Raw genomic sequence first — 20204 nt, forward strand, 5'->3', positions numbered from 1 at the left:
CACCATTAAGAAATTGAAAAAAACAGCTGACAAAATAGGAAGAAATCTTTGCAAATCATGTGTCTGTAAAGATACTTGTATGTAGAATAATGAACTCCCTGGACTCAGTAATAAAAAGGCAGATACAGGGCGCTGAGCACCCTTGACAGTGCTTTGCCCGGGTTACTATGGCAACATATAGAGAGGACTCGGACTGGGGAAAGGGGGTGTTGAGTGGTAATCCTGGGAGAAAGAGAAGAAAGATTTCCTAGGAGAGGTGATGCCTACGGTCAGTCTTTGAGAATAAGTAGGGTTATCCTGCAGAGGAGACAGAGGAAGGCATTCCAGGCAGAGGAACAGCTTGTGCAAAGGCGAGGAAGGAAGGGAATGAAGTATTTGCTTCTGCCTAACTGTAAGGTGTGACCTGTCCTGAGCGCAAGAGATGTTTTGGGGCACGCCAAGTACAGCTCTTTCTCTACAACACCGTTACGGACTTCATTGACCAGCTTGTAAACCTGTCCTGCCTAGAACACAGGCTAGCCCTTATTCTTCTGTACAAAGGATGAGAGCCTAAATTACTTAAGTGGCCTGATGGAACAGCAAAAGCTTACTCCCAGAAGTCACGGTGATTTTATAATGCACCTTTGGGAACCTTCTCTGTTGGACAGTTTATCTTTCCTTTTTGGAAATCAGAGATTGCAAGAAATCTTGTTTTTTAATGAACATCCTGGGAAAGTATATCATCACCCCTCAGCACTATGGGAAATGGAACCCAGGAGAATGTTTGACCCAAAGCCAAGAGATAAGGCAAGAAGAGCTGAGTCTTAGGGCTGAGGACTCTGGAGAGAGAGAGATGGCTGGGGTATATGCAATTTTCTGTTAGCCCTGTCTTGCAAATAACCAGTGTCGTATTTGAAAATAACTAGGAAAACAAATGTCATAAATAGGAGATGGGGTGTGTGTGTGTGTGTGTGTGTGTGTGTGTGTGTGTGTGTGTGTGTGTGTGTGTATTGGGGAGTTGTAGGGGACATATTTATCTGGATCTTTACAAGTTGGAAATACGAGCACAGGCATTTTATTAGGAGGGTAATTCTACATTTTTCTTAATCAAAACTGCTAAAAAAAAAGGGTCATTTTATTTTGTAATTCTGATTTATTTACCATCTGTTTGGGGTAGAGCTGTCCTTCCAATATCTGAAATAGATATTTTTCTTGCTTCCCAGCTTTGTGTGGTGTCCCTGGCATTATTTAGAACTCTCATCGGTTTACATTGTGAAGATGTGATGTTACAACTAATTCTAAGGTGAGTTGCCATCTTTTGTTCCCTTTAAAGGAAAGCTCTACACTATCGCTATTACATTTTCCTTTGGTAATATAAGTGAAGTAAGGGCCATGCTTCTAAGAAAGAAAATCATTGAGCAAATCAATTTAATTTCTGCATTATTTCCCAAGGTTAATTTTAGTTTTACTGTTAACAGTTTTTAGGGGGCCAAATGCATTATATTATACATGTGCTCCTGGAAAGAATAAGTAGAATGTTTGGAAACTTTCAGAAGTATTATGAATGCTCTTCTGGTCCGTAGCTGCATGTCTTTCTCCTGAAGTACATTTTTAGGGGACTCGTTTTTGAAAACAACTTTTCTAAATATTAAATGCTGTTGATGTATGATTTCTACGACTCTTGCTTTAGAAATGGTACAGTGCTCACTGTCTGACCTGTGAGTATGTTTCAATTAAATTCAGTAAATATTTAATGAGTACTTTCTGTGTACAATTCAGAAGGGAATAAGGCATGGAGGGGACGAACTGAAAAAGACATACATGTATACAAGGCGGAAAAGGTATGTCCTTCAGACGTCCAGGTGGGAAAGGTTTCATGAAGGGGCTGGTATCTGAAGACAGGCGTCAGGAGTCAAAGTGGACTGCTATTAAGACAACAGTAGTTTGGTCATTTGGCAGGAAACTCAGGAACACCAAATCCTGCCTTGCCCCTGCCTCTGCTTCTCAGGCGCCCTGAGAGAAGCATCTCCTTTGGTGAAGGAAGAGAGTTTGTGCTCCCTCGCTCCCCTCTGGTGCTGTGGAAGCAAAAAGGAAAGAGCCAGCCAGGTCCTTGGGCCCGCCCTCCACCTCCTCCTTCCTTAGACCCTGTTTGTGACCCCTCCGCGGGCAGAAGAAGGGCAACAGGAAGCTGAGAACAGCGCAAGGGGGAGGAGACCTGGGCTGCCCCTGGTCCCCATGGGGTTTAGACATGGCATGAGCAGAATTACTGAGGAGCTGGCGTTCCAAGAAGATGTCCAGCATTCCCACAGAAGTGGCTGTGGAAAAGTAAGGGGGCGGTGACGTGCGATCTTGGCAACAGCGGCAGAGACATCCCCCAGGATCTCGTGAGAAACGCACGTTCTTGGCCTTCTTCCAGATGTGCTGAATCAGAGACGCTGGTGGTGGGTGGGGCCTGGCCAGCTGTGCTTTAAACAAACCCTCCAGCGGATTCTGATGCGAGGCTAAGTTTGAGAACCACTGGTTTGAGGAAGGCTGCAGTGTAGACGTGGTGTCCTGCAAAAGGGAGCGATGCAGATACCACAGGGGGCTGGTGGGTGGAACAACAGTGGCCTTACGGAGTCACTCTTTTATGGGAGAGTATCACCTATTTTTTTTTTTTTTTAGTTTAAAGAGAGCTTTTGGACTTTTTAGGGGTTTAGATCAGGTCATCAGTAACTAATCTTAGGGCATTAGCAAAGAATAAATCCACTCATAAAGAAACACCCTGGGGAGTCCGGGAGAGCATTAGTTATCTGTCCTAAAAGGATTACATTTGCTTCCCATCAAGTCTCTACTGATGTGACAGTGCATTAGCAGGGCCTGAATGAAATCCATCAGAGCAACTCATTAAAACCTTTTTTACTGCCAAAAACCAGACTTTGCCTCCAACAAGGGTAAATCCTGATTATATTTAAATGTTAGATTCTTGAATGCTGCATCTTTGATGGCATGGAAAGCAGCTGTCTTTTTCAGTGGACCTGGAAGCCTGGCCCGGCATCCCACCTCTGGATCACCAGGGGAGACTGAGCCCAGGGGGTGGACACTTCTGTTCAGTGGCCTTAGTCTACTCGTAGGGCGGTACTTGTTGTAAAAACTGTCCTCAGAGGTTGTACTGGTCAAAGCTTCTTTTGAGACCCAGACCTGTGCCTTATGAAGGTGAAGAAATCAGCTCGTGATTGAAATACTTAGGCATCCAAGTCAGGGCTGTGACTTCCAGGGCGAGTAAGGACCCATCATTTCCCAGGAAAGCACCTGAAGGTCTCAGGTTCTGAATGGAGTCATGGAAAGAGTGCTGGGCGTAACCATGGGTCCAGCGCTCTGAGCCTGAGTTTCTTCTCTGTTTCCTTAATGAGGATGATGGTGAGACCATAATAATAGTAGTTGTCCTTTATTTAATACTTTCTGTATTTCTAATTCTGTGGCGCTGCCTGGGGGAATCTGAGAAGAGCGAGTGGGGGGCCAGATGCAGAGGTCAGCATGCGGTAGACGTGCAGGAAGCCTCTGCTTCCTGGTCTCTGTCCTCTGAACTGCTGATCACCCCCCCACATTTAACAGGTGTTTCCAATTGTAGTAAAATACGCAGAATCTACAATTTACCATCTTATCCATACAGTTCAGTGGTATTAAATGCATTCACAGTATTGTACAACCGTTGCCACCATCCATCTCCAGAACTGCTCTCACCTTGTAAAACAAACCCTCTGCACGCCTTAAACCCTAACTCCCCGTTTCTCCCCTCCCCCAGCCCCTGGCAGCCACCATCCTACTTTCTGTCTCTGTGAATTTGACTGTTCTAGGTATCTCATGTAAGTTGCCTCATACAGTATTTGTCTTTTTGTCCTGACTTATTTCACTTAGCACAGTGTCTGCAAGGTTCATTCATATTGCAGCAGGTGTCAGAATTCCCTTCCTTTTTAAGGCTGAATAATGTTACATTATTTATACTACATTTTGTTTACCCATTTATCTGCCGATGGACACTTTGAAATATTTATTTATTTATTTGGCTGTGCCGGATTTTCGTTGTGGCACGTGGAATCTTTGTTGTGGCATGCGGGATCTTTAGTTGCAGCATATGTGATCTAGTTCCCTGACCAGGGATCGAACCTAGGCCCCCTGCATTGGGAGCGTGGAGTCTTCGCCACTGGACACTTGGATTGCTTACCATTTTGGCTGTTGTGAATAACACTGCTATGAACATGGGGGTACAAATATCTCTCTTCAAGACCCTGCTTTCACTTCTTTTGTGTATATATCCAGAAGTGGGATTGCTGGATCATACGGTTATTCTGTTTAAATTTTTTTGTTGTTTTCCATAACAGCTGCACAGTTTACATGCCCACCACCAGTGCACAGGGTTCCAGTTTCTCCACATCCTCTCCAGTACTTGTTACTTTCTGTTAAAATAAAAATGGCATTTTGATAGTCAAGCAAAAATGACAGGCAGATTTGAAGAACCAGCTGGGGTTTTTAGAAGTAAAAACTGTGATTATTAAAATGAAAAACTGAGTGTTTGGTATAAATAGCATTTAAGATACAGATTAAGAGAGAATTAATGAACTAGAAGATAGATTGAAGAAGTTACTACTAAATTTGCAGCAGAAAGACATAAGGAGATTTAAAAATATGAGAGCAAGGCTATGAACAATGGTGGCTGGAGTGATAGGGCGTAACAAATCCAGTTAGGACCCCTTGACCTATTCTGGTTTTGGAATTTGCTATCCCATAACGTTTTGGGGAGGATCAACTGTGATGAAATCTGTGAAAATGTTTTGAAACACTGTAAAGCACTACACAAATTTAAGGGAGGGGAATTTTCTAGAAAATACATTTTAAACTACAGTAGAACCCCCTTACCTGCGGTTTCACTTTCTGAGGTTTCAGTTACCCAAGGTCAACTGTGGTCCAAAAATATTAAATGGAAAATTCCAGAAATAAACAGTTCATAGGTTCAAAATTGTGCGCTCTTCTGAGTATTGTGATGGAATCTCACGCCATCCCACCCAGGATCCCTGGCCATTGACATCGTCTGCCCCTGATATCCAGCCATCAGCATCCTCATGGCTGAGTGATCCAGGATCACCTTAAGTAGATGGTCCTCCTTTATATGTTAGAAGGTCGATAGCAGCCTGCGTCACAAGGCCTACATTGTTCACCTCACTTTATCTCATCCCATAGGCATTTTATCATCTCACATCATCACAAGAAGAAGGGTGAGTACAGCACAATAAGGTATTTTGAGAGACAGAGAGACCACATTCACATAACTTTTATTACAGTGTATTATTATAGTTGTTCTATTTTATTACTAGCTATTGTTGTTAATCTCTTACTGAACCTAATCTATAAATTAAACTTTATCATAGGTATGTATGTATAGGAAGAAAACATAGTATATATATATAGGGTTCAGTACTACCTGTGGTTTCAGGCATCACTGGGGGTCTTGGAATGTATCCTCCACAGATAAGGGCGGGGGGTTACTGTAATGAAAACAATGTCTTTTCTGATTTAGAATCTGTACCCAAAGCAAGGACAATGAAAAACCCTTATTTTTCTAGTCATTTAAACTTTAAGGGACCTAAAAAATAGATTTATAACCTGTCCTTTTTGTTGTTGCCACTGTAGTCATTCGAATATACATGACAAACTTGTAGATCTGAGAGGCAATAGAGCAGTGAAGATTATGTGAATGCTTTTAATAAAGTTATTTGTTCCATGATAAGTAAATGCATCAATTTTTGTTGCAACCCAAATACTCTTAATTATTGACATTTCAAAGTGATAATCCATTTGTAACTGATCTGTTTATTTCCTTTAGCAAAATATTAGAAAAGTAAGTTGAAATAAGGTCCCCCCAAAGAGAGGCTATTTAAGGGAGCAGAAAACCAAGGAGAAATTGCCCACCTCCAGGGATGTGACCTATGATAGGCCTAAGGCAGGCAGGAAATGCTGACAAGCAGTGAAGTGACAGATCAACTGCACGTTCTTGGCACTTCCCAGTTTAGGCAACATTTAATTGCTTAATACCCTGAATGCCATTTCTGAATGTTCTGGTTGGGGTGTTTCTTTCAGAAGTGCTGGTCATTTGTCAGGTTTATGAACTGCTTCGCCTGTTGTGTTCAGATAGAGGCTGTTTTATGCTCGAAGAGAAGCCGCCTGTTGTTCTCTTCAGGAACATTCCCATCTTACGTGGGCATTGGGTGTCTGGAGGAGAGGGGAGAAAAAATGCCAGTCTAGGGTAAGATGAATAGGAGAAACACAGCCAGAAGGTCTCTGAAAAACAAAGGAGCTTTTTGAAATTCACTAACGTTGCTTTTAAGATTTTTGCCCGTTGGTACATTACTGAGGTTATCATCATCTCTTAAGAAGCGCCTTGCTTACTTCATCATACTTCACTGCTTTGTTTTGTTTGTCTTGATTGTCAGTGTAGCAGTAGGCAACGTGTGTCCTTTGTTATTGATTGGTTATCACTGAATTGTTTCAGAAGTGATGGTGATTTATTTTAATGAGTAATATCCAGTAAAATAGAAAGTGGACCCAGGGTTGCAGAGGGTTGGGGAAATAATGAAAAAAGGGAGGACAATGTGGGGAATATATTTTTCCCGCTGTATTGGGATGGCTTTGAGTAATCTGGGCCTCTAAAGCCATTTATTAGTCTCTGATTATATTTACTGCTTCCTGAATTTAAATAAAATCCCACCCCAGGCAAATATAGTTGAAATGAAAAGATAGTTTGATGACAGACATCTGTACTAAATTCCTAAGTGATTTTTCTGCTATCGACAGCCACTTTATTATTTTTTTTATTGGAATATAATTGCTTTACAATGTTGTGTTAGTTTCTGCTGTACAATGAAGTGAATCAGCTATATGTATACATATATCCCCTCCTCTTGGACCTCCCTCCTACCCCATCCCCCATCCCCCAGGTAGGTCGTCACAGAGCACTGAGCTGAGCTTCCTGTGCTATACAGCAGGTTCCCAATAGCTATCTGTTTTTTACATGGTGGTGTATTTGATGTTTGACGTTTGGGGAGCTTCTGACTTTATTCTGTTTCTAATCTTTCTGTGTAAATGATGGAGAGACAGAGGGTCAGTGTACGGTTTTCCCACTCTTCCCTCTGGGATAATCCTTTGTTTTAAAGGCACAGTAGTAGAAGTACTGCTTTGAATACAGGGGTGTTATTCATTTGAACTGACTCTCCAATTTCCAATTTTATAGAACCCGCTCCTTCAACCTATGGGGGATCTCCCTTTATTTGATTTACTCGGAAGAAAGTTCTTAGTTTCTACTGAAAGCATGTGTTTGCAGAGTTGCAAATTCCCAGTAACTCTTTATTCTAATATAATTTCAAGCTACCCACTGGTGATATTTGATAAATAGCTTTATTAGGTTTGATCCACTGTTCCATTTTGTTTTAGTACTTCAAACAAAGAGTAGAAATCTACATATATCAACTTAAATCATGAAATATGCTTTGTTTGAGCTGTAAGCAGTCACTGAGTTCCTGCAGTATATAAAAGCATTGAAGCAGTTTATTTCTTAAATAATCAATGATGAAAATAAGGATACAATAAACCCTGTGTAGTTGCACATTGGCCTTTCTGTGTTGTTTTTCAACTTGCTGTAATAGCAGTTACCCTGATTGTAATTTATGTAACTTTAAAGAGGATCACACTGTTCCCCGTCTTACTTATTAGTTGCTTAGCTGGACACAGAGGCAATGTAAAATTCTGTGTTCACGCACAAGCTGGGACAAGAAGGGGAATGAGCTAAATATCGTGGAAAATTATTTCCCTCGAAGTATTTTTCTAGCCTTGAATTCATTGTATCTTTGTTATCCCTGTGAAGTAGGTGGGAAAGTATGAGGGGAGGTGGGGTGCTGAATTTTTAGGCCAAAGACTGATATGAATACAAATTACTTACTAATTGTAGAACCTTGGGCACATCAGTTAATTGCTCTGAGATTCACTTTCCTCATCTGTTAAATGGGGATAATATCTGTGCTGCCTACCTCACAGCGATGCAGAGAGGGTCAAATGGAATGCATGTGAAAGATCTGTAAATGGTAAAGCACTATATTCTTGTTTGTTAGTCCTTTTTCCTTTCTTGGAAGACCCACAGTCAGATGTTTTGTGTTACTGATCACTTATTTTCCTTATTGACTAGCATTATTAAGAAGTAGTCCTATTTCATGTATTCTGTCAAAAAAAATCAATGAAAACTTCTAGCTTTTATATACTCGTTGCCCCCTTTTAAAAATAACTTTTTATTTTGGAATAATTTTAGATTTACAGAAAATTTGCAAAGGTGGTATAGGGAGTTCCCTTTATCCAGCTTCCCCTTAACATCTTACATAACCATGGCACATTTACTAGGAAATTACCATTAATACCATAATATTAACTATAGTACAGACTTTATTCAGATTTTGCCAGTTTTTCTACTAATGTCTTTTTTTTTTTTGTCTCAGGGACCTGTTCTTGGGTACCTCATTGCATTTAGGCCCCTTTTAATTTTATTATGTTCCAGTTTTTTATTATGAAATATTTTAATATGTAGAAAATTTGAGTGACTAGTATAATGAACACCCATGTATTCTGTATCTAGATTCAGTAATTGTTAACATTCTGCCACTTTTTAACTTATATGTATGCTGTATAAATGAAATTTTTTTCTCAACCATGAAAAAAAAAAAATCCTGTGTAATCTGCATTTCCCTGAGCCTCACTCGCCTGTGAGAGCAGAAACGTTCGCATCGACAACCACAGGATGGGTTTTCCTGGCTCTAACCCCTGCTCCTCATGTAAGACCCTGGCCCCCTGCAAAGCGTCAGCCATCACTTCTGGGGGGGGTCCCAAGGGAGGGGCCTTACGTGTGTTCATGATCAAGACGGTTGCCGCAGCACCATCTCTGCTGAGCCCCTTCGGCTGGTGCTGCCTCCCCTCTGTCCCTGCCGTGTCCCCGCCCGTCCTGAGAGTGCTGGGGACGGGGATGGCGCTCCGGTGCCGGAGGAGCAGCGCTGCCCCCTTGAGTGTTCTAGGGGCCAGAGCTGCGCTGGCTTCAGACAGGTGGGAGAAGGCCTCTCTCCTCTGCCTCACTCTTGGTCAGCAAAGCATCTCTGCTCACAGAGATCCTCGTGAAAAGAGCTCCTTCATTTTCTACCTACAGGATCTGTTTCTTCTGCAGTAGGGCTCAGGTACAAGTCCCCAGAGCTGGGCTAAGGATTAGAACAGATCTGGCCTCTTTCCCCAGCCTTTCCTTTTTGTTTTTAGAACCTTTGACTCCCATGCAACTGAACTTATGCAAATAGATGCCGCCACATCAGACATGCGGGGTGTGTCTGGATCTTAGGGAGAGGGATTTAGGCTCAAGTGTGTGTGTGTGTGTGTGTGTGTGTGTGTGTGTTGTATGCCCATGAGTGCGGGGAGGGGAGACTGGGACCCCCTTACCTGGCCACCTAGCTAAGGTTTGGGTTGAATGAGGCATGGTTTGATTTATTTTTTGAGAACAGAAGGTTAAGTGGCAAGTCTGTCATTTTATACCATGAACATTATTAAGACCTTAAGTGTAAACTGCTCTGAAGAGAATTAAATCTCTTTTCCTCCTTGACTCACTCAGGCACTTGCAGGGGGTCGGTCATTAATGCAAACATAGGTTTTCCTCTTTGGGATCAACAGGAGCTGCGGGAGACGGCTTAATGTTTACTGGCCTCGAGACGTGCCCTGGAAGTTGTACTTTTATCTTTTTCACTGAATCCTTAATCATAGCTTGTTTTCCTCTGTACTGCCTCTCTCTCAAAGGCTAAATACAGAAACCAAAACATTCTGGTTTATTGAAGATTGTGGTTGTTCGCCTAAGGGCTTGGGGTGTCTGGAGTTGGCTGCTGCACAAATGTGGGACACTCGGCTCTGGCCGTGAGGCCTCTATCCCATTTGTTCCATCTTTGTTTAAATAAACAGTGTGGTCTATCTCCCTGTTAGGAAAGGAAGCCATTTAAACACACTTTATTCTACCCACACAGCCCGCTGGTGGGCTCCAAGTGTGTCAGAAACGATTGCCCAGATTTTCTTCTCTCCAGGTTCATAATGATCCTGAGATGCTTTGCTCACCACCCAAAAGTGTTTTGTGTGAAACCGGGCCCAGTGCTCCCCGCTGAGTCCTTGGCCGCTGTAATGTTGTGATTTGTAAGGAGAAATATATATTTGGTCTTTGCCCTTTTTCTTTTGAGTCCCACCCCCCTGATATCCAGGGAGGGGAGAGAGTTGAATTAAGCGCTAATGGCCAGCGATTCAGTCAACCATGACTATATAATGAAACCTTCAAAAAGCCCCGCCACGGCCGGTTTTGGAGAGCCTCTGGGGTGGTGAACGCTGGGAGAGAGGCAGCCTGGAGAGAGCATGGAAGCTCCACGCCCTTTCCCCACCCTTGCCCCGTGCATCTCTGCATCTGGCTCTTCCTGAGTTATAGCCTTTCGTAATAGACCAGCGACCTGGTAAGTAAAATGTCTCTGAGTTCTGTGAGCCGCTCTAGCAAATTAATCGAACCCAAGGAGGGGGGTCGTTGGCACCTCTGATGTATAGCCGGTTACTCGGAAGCACAGGTGACAGCCTGGACTTGTGAGTGGCGTCTGGAGTGTGTGTGTGTGTGTTGGGGGTGTCGGGGGAAGCCTTGTAGGACCGAACCCTTAACCTGTGGGGTGCGCTGCCATCTCGGGCTAGACGGCGTCAGGCCTGAGCAGAACTGAAGGACACCTTCATGTCTGGACCGTCGATTGCTTGGTGGGGTGGGGACATCCTGCCCCTGCCTCACACACACCCACCCTTTGGAACTGGTGATGGAACACCTGTAGCACAGCATGTTCTCGTGATCACCCGCGAGAATATGAGAGGATGTTAGCACCATGACGGGTCCTTTGCCTTTTTGTGCAACTGCTGTCATTCAGTACCGACTCTGAGCCAGAGTTTCCGGCATCACGAGACAAAACTCTTGAAGGAGGTGCTTGCTCTGATAGCACATTATGTTGAGAAGGTAGACACTGAAATGATTGTGATTCTAGTAATAGTGCCTTAGTAGAAGGTTGTGAGCATAGTGGAGGGAGAGGGTAGTTCCATCTTGGAGTAGGAAGCCCAGAAGCCTTCCCAGAGAAGAGGACACTGAAGCCAGACTTTGCAGGATGACAAGGCATTTGTCAGGCAGGGGGGAAGGGAAAGCACATTGCACGGGATGGTTAGGGTAGGTGCAAAGGGCCGGAGGCACAGAGGGATAGCGGGTCCATTAAAAGATGGGGAAGTTTGTGGGGGTTAAATTGTGAAGGCCCTTAAATCTGCGTCAGAAGAAAGAAGGCCTTGGCAAGTTTTAAGCACGGGAGTGAGCCCTGGGGGCCGGTAGGATGGCTGGAGTGAGAGTGGGGAGAGGATGGACGCCCCCGGCTGTGACTGGTCCCGATCGTGGCTTAGGCGGTGGCGGACCGGGAACGGACCCGCAGACACTGAACGCTGGCCCTTTTTGGCTTTCCAGGTATCTGATCCCTTGCAATCACATGATGCTGAGTCAGAGGTGGGCTGTGAAGGAGAGAGACTGTTACTCTGTTTCTGCAGCCAAGCTGCTCGCCCTGACCCCCGTCTGCTGCTCCAGCGGGATCACCCTGACGCTTGGGAACCAAGAGAGGGATTATATTCTCTGGTCAAAGTGCACGCATGATCGTCCAGGTAGGAGTGTTACCGACCGGGGTCCTTGATTCTTTAATCGATAGAAATTGAAGAGCGGCCAGGTGAGAAATTCAGGCAAGGCCTCAATGGGACTCGTGTTACAGCCCGAGGGAGGGAGAACTAGAAACAGCTTCCCTTGCTTGTTCCCCAAGCGGGGGCGAGCTGGTCCCTTAAGTGGGGTGAGGGGGGGGTGCGAATTGGTGGGTCAGGCCAGGGATCCTGCGCAGGGCCCTGCTTTTGCCCCTGACACCTCAGAAGTGGCAGTTGGGTTTTGGCCTTGTTGTATCTTGCTGTTCATACTCTGCCCCAACTGTGAATGCACGCAGTTATTTTCAGTCCCTTCTAGTTTCTCTGTATTCTGTTGCTGGAGGAGCCGAAGAGATGTTTGTCCAGGTGCAGGCACTGCAGCGAAGGGTCCCAGGTCCCAGCCTGTCAGGGGAGGACCTCTCGAGTGATAATCTTTAAACAAAAGGATGCCCAATTCCATCTCTCCTTGGATGTGTCTGTCTCTAGGTGGACAGGGAATGATGCAGTGAGTCCCATTTCTTTTATGACTGACTACCTGGGGGTCCTTTTCTGCTTGGTAAAGAGTTCTGGACGTTTGGTAATCAGTGTTCCTTGACGTGCCCAGCTCTTACCTACTCAGTGTTCCCAGACCTTTATTTTAACTAGGCTTCCTAGCGCCATCCTCAGAGCCCAGTATCAATAGTGTACCCGCGTGTCTTTTTAAACAAAATGGGGCTGAGGGTGTGGAGGGTGGCTCTAGCTAAGACAGAATTAGCCCCTATTTTAATTTCCAAAGGGACCCATTTGTGGATGCTTTTGCCTGCCAATGATAGATCATTCTAAAATGTGAAATGCCTGATATGGCAAGAGCATATGATTCATTTGATTAACATCATGAGGGGATTTTCATAAATACTTATTGTCCCAGAAGTCACAGTACCCTGTGGGGTTTGCCAGCCACAGCTGATCTTGTACAAGTAAAACTTAAATGGCCCCCCCCGTGTCGACCGCGGCCCTCCCTCTGGCAGGCAGCAAAGGGGCGTTTGTGTGTCTTTGGTGGTCAGAGGCTGCTTCAGCTCAGGAGGGGTCTGCCTGTCCTGTGACCACTAGGAAATGGTACCGGCCTCGTGCTGACTTCCGTGTTTCCAATCTGTATTCTGATATCCCCCCAAACAGTGTCATTCTGTCCACCCAGCTCTCGTCCTCTTTGATAAAATGTATTTTGTCTAAGAGCTGGGCTACTTGACCAAGAAAATATTAGCATATTTGGTATAAATGTAATTTTTAGAAATTAAGGTTGTCTTACTGATTCTTAGTTTTTAAATAAAGATACAGTGTATCGTGGAAATTAATACTTTATGTGGCAGTGTAACAAGCTGTACTTTCAGTATATTTTCCTGTTAGGTAAACTAGTATGCATATCTTATATTTTCCTACCCAACTGTCACTTTTAAAAGCGTATTTAAAAATTGATGTCTTTTTTATTTACTAAGAAAGTTGTTTTAAGAATGAGTCTGTGGCTGACCTTTCCACAGAATTCAAATTTCAGGTCAAACATATGATGGTTGAGTGCCTGCAACTCGCCACGTTCTTTCCCTGTGTTATCACATTTAATCCTTTGAAGACAGTATTCCCATTTTATAGATGCAGAAATAGACTCAGAGTGAGGGATTGACTTATTTAAGGTTACACAGTTGGTAGGTCCTCTGATTCCAAATTCCATTTCTTTCCGCTCTCCTCTCTCTGAGGTTGCCTTATGGTGGCCAAGTGCCCTGATGGATAGGTGGTTACACAGGTAGGTAGGTGGGTAGATAGATAATGCGGTTTTTGTGCAGTAGTTAAGAGCTAGGATTCTGAATCTCGGCTCTGCTCCTTCCTTGGGCAAACTACTTGATCTTTCTAAGATTTTTTCCTCATCTGCTTTCCTCAAAGGGTTGTTCCAAGGATAAGTGATGTAGGACATACAAAGCTGTTAGAAAACTACCTAGTATGTAGTAAGTGCTAAATAAATATTATCAGTAGTCAAAGTGGATAAGAGGTAAACTTTTAACAGTAGAGCTGTAAAAAATGGATTATGTCCACCCTAATGATGTGAAAATGTATATTCTTAAAGGTTCACTTGTGGCCCAGTCAGGTAGAGATTTAGACAATGAATAGGGTTGAAAGGTGTGGCATCGAACGAAAAAAGGAGAGAGGTTGACGTAAGACAGCTTTTGCTTGACTTCTGGCTCTGCCACTGACTCGTTGGGTGATCATTGTCTCTGAGCCTAAATTTCTTCATCTGTAAGTGGAGAAAATAGTATCTCCATGTAGGGTTGTTGTGAGGATTAAATTAGATAGCACTGAGAAAGCACCTGCCATGTAGTAGATGTTTAAGAAATGGTAGAGTTTGTGTTTTCCCTTGTCTGAGTTCTTTTTTTTTTCCCTAAAGGAAAATGTAAACTTAAAGGCAGATGTTTTCATACCTGTTTCAGTTACACGGTTGAGAGCTTTTAATGTCAAAGGTAGTCAGGGTATCATTCTTAGGTTAAAAGGGCTATTTTGGGAGTGAATATGACTTTATCTTAAGTCACTGTTTGGTACATATAATTCCCAATAATTCCCAGCAAGGCAGTATGAATTAACAGGCTTTTCGAAAAACCCAGGGTTTTCTAGAGAAAATCTGTTTCCCAAATTCATGGATTATATAGGCTTTCCACTTTAGAGTCAAAGTAAAAATCTTTTAAATTGCCTACTCAGTGGCAGGTATTATATTGGATATATTACCTAACTTAATCCTCCTGTTACCGACCAGGGTTCTTGGCCTTCCCCAATCAATAGAAGTTGACTAGAGGCCAGACAAGAAATTCAGGCGAGGCTTTATTGGGGCCCCTGCTGCAGCAGTGGCGGGAGGTGGGGGGGGCGCGGCGAGAACAAACGACAGGTTCCCTTGCTGGCTCGCTCCCTGAGTGGGGGCCGAGCTTGCTCCTTACATGGGGTGAGGGTAGGGGCGGGCCCAGGGGTCAGGCAGGAGGGCTGGCTTAGGTGTTTCGCCCACCCCTTAGGTGGTGGTGTGCACAGGGGGCATGCGCAGTGCCCTGCTTTTGCTCCCGACACCGTTTTTGCTCCAGGCTCTTCAAAAGTGGCAGTTGGGTTTTTTGCTCTCCTTGTATCTTTTGGGTCCAGAATTTGCCCCAACTGCGTATGCACGCGGTTAGTTTTAGTCCCATACAGTTTCTTTGTATTTTGTTGCTTGAGGAGAGGTGTGTCCAGGTGCAAGCCTTGCAGCACTGCAGCAAAGGGTCCCAGGTCCCAGCCTGTCTCACTGCCAACAACTTGAGAGGTTGCCTTCATTAGCTCACGTTTCTCTAAAGACTGATACCAAGTAACAGACTTCTGCTGGTGATGGCCGGTATCTGACCAGCCAGATTGGTTTTGTATCCTCTATGAGGATAGAGTTTCTATTCTTATTTTTCCTTATTAAAATCTAACTTTTTTGATTGTTTGGAAATCATTTAGTCAGAAATTATTAGGACCAAAGTAGCTGGTGGGACAGAGCCTTGGCAGCCCAATGAGTTGCATTCCCATCCATTGCCTGTGTCCCCCTGCCTGGTTCTGACTTGTGTGTCTCCCGGGGCAGGGCCCTCAGAGCAGCTGCCCCCCGAGGCGTTCTCGCCGTCGGCCTGCATCGTGGAGCACGGCAAAGCCTTGGACATCAGCTACCTGCAGTACCTCTGGGAGGCCCACACCAACATCCTCCGCTGCATGAGGGACTGCCACGTGTGGTCCGCCCTGTACGACGGAGACTCCCCCGACCCCGAGGCGCTCTGCCCGGCTCTGCTGGGCCCGCCCGAGGAGAGGGCTCCCAGCACCACCTACCCTGTGCTCAGGCTCCCGCAGCAGCTCCCCGGGACGACGGGGCCCCAGCTGGCTCCCGGAAAGGAGAAGAGCCACACGGAGCTGGAGTGGGACAACAGCTACGACACCGGGATCTCCTCGGGGGTGGGCGGGGGCTGCCCGGGGCCGTACGAGGACGCAGAGAACTCGGGCCCCCCGGCCCCCGTGGATCCTCCCAGACACATCCAGGAGATGAAGAAGAACGCCATCCTGCTCTTCAAAGGGGCCTACATCGAAGAGTCCGACTTCCAGGATGACGTGATGGTGTACAGGCTGTGTGCTGAGAAGGACGCTGAGGACACCAGCGGCTCACGGGAGGACGCCGCGAGGCCCCCAACCCAAGCCCAGACCCAGGTCCAGGGTCCCCCCGAGAGCAACGGCCCCCTGCCCGGCCCTCAGCCAGAGACAGATTCAGAGGAGGAGCATGCTACGGACGATTCGGACGCGTGTCACGGTGTGTCCAAGGAGCCAGAAGGAGAGAACGAGCCTGACGTCGCCCTGGAATCAAGCCCCGAGTTGGCGGCCCCCGACCCCAAGGCAGAGCACGGTGCACGCCCGGCAGTGACTAACCCCGAGGGCGAAGATTTCATTGCCCAGTGTGACCAAATCATTAAAGAACTGGATTCCAGCGCCGGGGGCTTGATGGAGCAGAATTTCTCCTCACCTGACCCATTGCTTCTTACAAAGGAGCCGGAAGAGGAGGAAGCTGAGAGCAAAGGAGAAGAGGGGGAGGGGAAGAAGAAACCAGAGGGGGAGGAGGATGACTTTGACTCTTTCATGGCTGAGACTCCTGCCGCAGAGACCCAGCCGTCCCCGTTTGGAGCGAGAGATGAGGCTGCCTTTGCCAGTCACCGTCCCGCGAGGACTCAGAGCACCCCATTCACAGGTGACGCTCTTAGATTGCTTTGTGGTTTCTGCTTTTGAAAGCGCTTGTACGCACTGCACTGCACCAGGAGAGTGAGGTAGGTGCAGGTAAGGAGCGTTATCAGTTTACCTGCCAGAGGGGTGGAATATTTTCGTAAGCAGCAGGGAGGGGTGGTTTTATTTTTATCTTATGCTGTCATTTGTTTGTTTTTTTCCCCGCAGCAAATTAGAGGTTAAATTTTGCTGTTGAGTAACTTCCCTTGATATGCCCTTGATAAAGTAGTAGGACTGACTAAACCACACAAGAAATCCAGTCTCATTATTTAATAGCCTCATTTCCTCTAGCCTAATCTATCTTTCTCCTTAGCATTTGTTCTTATGTGTATTAAAAAAAAAATTACAGTTTCCCCCACTGGCATGTGGGCTTCCTGAGGGCACAGGTGTTGGCTTGTTCTCTGCTGTATCCCTGGTGCTGAACAGTGGAGGGAGCACATAGTAGGTACTCAGAATACCCCTGGACTCAGTGTGGCTGTGTACACACAGCAGAGGCCATTGGGGTTAGTCGTGCCTTTGCCTGGGCCTGGGAGCTCATTTCAGTTAATCACAAAATCTTCATCCAAAAATAAGTAGAGTAGACCCACATAAACTCATCACTGAGTGGCTGTGGTCCAGTGATAAACCCCTAACAGCAGGTAGAAATCACGGACGAGGCAAAGGGGTAGGATGGGGTATCAGGTAAGTGGGTTGAAGTTAGGAATTATGATAGAATTATTAGCATTAAATTATTACCCAAGTAAAATTGTTACTGAACTCAGGTTTGGCTGCTCGCTGCTTCAAAGCCAATACTTGTCGGTAGGAAAAGAAAGATTGCTGTATTCAGGAGGCCGGCAACCTGGGAAGAAGGTGGGCTCGTGTCCAAAAGCCAATTCCCCACTCCCGATCAGGGGGCAAGAGCTTTTAAAGCGGAGCTTCAGGGGTGTACAGGCGGAGGGAGGGGGCTCCCTGCAGAAACAGCACAGTCAGCTCTGACAGTCGTCTTGAAATGAGTCACGCGGTGGTCGGATCAGCGTCGTCATCTCGATTGTTTTAAGGACAGTTAGTCTTCAGTTCCAGGGTCGGTTTGTTCCCATTTCTCTGAGGCCAGTTCTTAGAATTGCAGCAGCTTATGTCAGGGATACAGTCAGGTCATCATGTAGTTCACTTCTTCCACCTGGTGAGGGTTTCAGTATCTACAAAACAGCTCAAAGGATATGGCTCAGAATATTATCTACAGCCCTTGAGGAGGAACTAAAGGGCCTTGACTTTGTTTCATGGCTAGACTGTTATTATTTTGTCTTGCTTGACTATTTTCCTTTGCTCTTTTAGTTTCTCATTTCTCTGATTAAATTTATTCTTCGGCTAAAGTTTTTCTGCAGGCAAGAGGCAGGTGGAGGACATGGAGGGGGTGCGGGGGAGGGGGTCTGTCCTGGGAAGGCCCCACAGGGTCCTGCTCTGTTACAAAATCTGAATCTGCAAATCGTGGTACAGAGGGACCTGGCACAGAGGAGGGGTCCTCAGGCTCAGGGACAGCTGGGGTGGGACCCCTGAATGGTGTTCAGTTAGAGGAGAGGGTCCTAAGGAGCCAGCATCTCAGCGGGACAGACTGGCCTTGCAGTCACGCCTGTGGGGACTCCTGGCTCTGGCGCTTCCAGCCATGTGGCCTTGGTGCCCTAACTCTGGGAGGACCAAATGTGATCCTGGGCTGGGGTGGTGGGCCGTGTCATTACTGTTGTCACAGGCAGCCTCCAGCAGCCTCAGCTGAGGCTTATCCTTCCCTGGCCAGCAGGGGGCAGCTCGGTGGGCGGAGATCATGCTCCCACCTCCTTGGATCACCCAGAATACACGAAGTCACAGCATCTTCGGGTCCAGCCAGGTAGGCTTAACGTGATCTCAAGGAGCTCTTCCGCCCTCCTCCAACTTTTATTCATCTGTTTACGGATGCCCGGATGCGGAAAATTTATTTAAACAGGGAGAAAGCTTTCAGTTCCACAATTAAAAGGCTTGAGGTTCTAGCCGAGATAACATTTCAGTGTGAATGGGTTTTAATTAAAATTCAATCAGTTGATCATAAGTAAAAAGGATTAGATAATCTGGCTCTTCCCAGTTGATAAGGGGAGAGGGAGGGGAGGGGGCGGGGGAGAGCTTGGTGGGAGGAAGAGGGCAGAGTAGCCTAGCTCAGTCCTAACTCTGCCTTAGGGCTGCCCCATTTACTCTCCTCCAGCAGGAATCCTAGCTTTGTCTGCAGTGTTCTCCAAGACATCAGGACTACCCACTGCTAGTGAAGATTAGAATGCCAGCCTGTTCTTACAAAGGAGCTTCATCCCTGGGCAATATGTAAATTGAGGAAATAAAGTATAGTTTAGGGCAAAAAAAAAAAAAAGCTAATACACCACCTATAAAATAACATCAATATTTTGAATATGATACACCTGAACACCGCCAAAACATAACCTGAGATTTGGATACATACAGGTAATTTTCACTAAAACGTTGCCTGTTTCCTCCTTTGAAGCTTGTACACAGCTTCAGGAAACGTCTTTTCTCTTTCCACGTTTGTGAACTTTGTAGTGTCTAAACTTCTGAGTTTGTTCTGCAGCATTTGCTTAACTTCCCTCTCTCCATGGAATCCTCATTTCCACTGAAATGAATTTGCTTCTCAGCAGAATCAAAGCATTCCATTTCATTTATCTAATTAATTTTATTTATTCATGAAGTCAGCAGTCTTTTATTGATCCCCTAATAGTTGGCAGGTTCTGTGCTAGGTACTAAGGACACAAAAATGAAGGGGTTTGTAGACTTTCAGAGGAGACATCAACAAAGAACTACACTCTCTTAGTGAGAAATGTGTTATTAGTCATTGTATCCAAATCCTATGGGAGCCCAGTGTGGGGAGTGGGAAAGGCTTCACAGAGGAGGAGCACAGTGAACAGAAGCTTCTGGGTAAAAGGAGCTGAGAATGACAGTGCAGGCAGAGGAAACAACAGGAAAGGAAAAGGAGCCTGACAGCGCATGGGGGTGACAAGGCATGGGTCTTGGGGGGTAGAGAGGAAGCCACAAAATTGGTTGATGCCGGCCCAGGAGGGCCTTCAGGCCACGCTGAGGAATGGGGGCCTCGTGCTCCTGGCACTGAAGATGCCCTGGAATTATCAGAGTTGGCGAATGATGTGACCAGATCCGTGTTTGGAAGGGCCAGCCTTGGAGAGTGGGGAGAGAGCACTGGAGTGAGGAGAGGTTGGTGCCAGGGAGATCAAAGTAAGAGACTTGTCATCGTATCAGGGTTTGGAATGCACCAGTAATAATGTTTCTAGGAACATTTTCACAGCTGTGCTCACACGGATGTGCTGAGATGTGTACATAAAGATGTTCATTGCAGCGTTGTTTATCATAGAAAAAAGACTAGAAATAACCTATATGTCCACCAGTAGGGGACTGTTTTGCTAATGCAACACCCATGGCAACCAAATATCTTGTGAATGAATGAGACAGTTCTGTGTGTGCTGATGTGGGATGGTCTCTGGGAGCTATTGTGCAGTGGAAAAGCAAGGGGCTGAACAGTGTGCAGACAGTGTTGTCATTTTATCATTTGTTTAAAAAAAATACACACACACACACACACACACACACACACACACACACACACACACACACACACACACACACACACACACACACACACACACACACAC

General features: G+C 45.7%; 1 protein-coding gene across 15 annotated transcripts in view; it reads left to right on the plus strand.

Moving 5' to 3' along the window:
- FHIP1A (FHF complex subunit HOOK interacting protein 1A) overlaps positions 1-20204 on the plus strand; it is a 286478-nt gene that overhangs the window by 247148 nt on the left and 19126 nt on the right. For 14 of the 15 annotated variants that reach the window (XR_008617787.1, XR_008617788.1, XR_008617786.1 and 11 more), the window contains 3 exons: positions 1203-1282; positions 11543-11733; positions 15359-16501. Coding sequence is in view for 11 of the 15 variants with exons in the window: in XM_028491776.2 (XP_028347577.1) it covers positions 1203-1282; positions 11543-11733; positions 15359-16501 (1414 nt within the window). In the remaining 4 variants the exon portion in view is untranslated. Of the gene's footprint in view, positions 1-1202; positions 1283-11542; positions 11734-15358; positions 16502-18304; positions 18503-20204 lie in introns of those variants that run through there. The other variant, XM_055085936.1, reaches the window with a different exon arrangement.

Source organism: Physeter macrocephalus, chromosome 7, assembly GCF_002837175.3.
Source record: "Physeter macrocephalus isolate SW-GA chromosome 7, ASM283717v5, whole genome shotgun sequence".
Classification (NCBI taxonomy): domain Eukaryota; kingdom Metazoa; phylum Chordata; class Mammalia; order Artiodactyla; family Physeteridae; genus Physeter; species Physeter macrocephalus.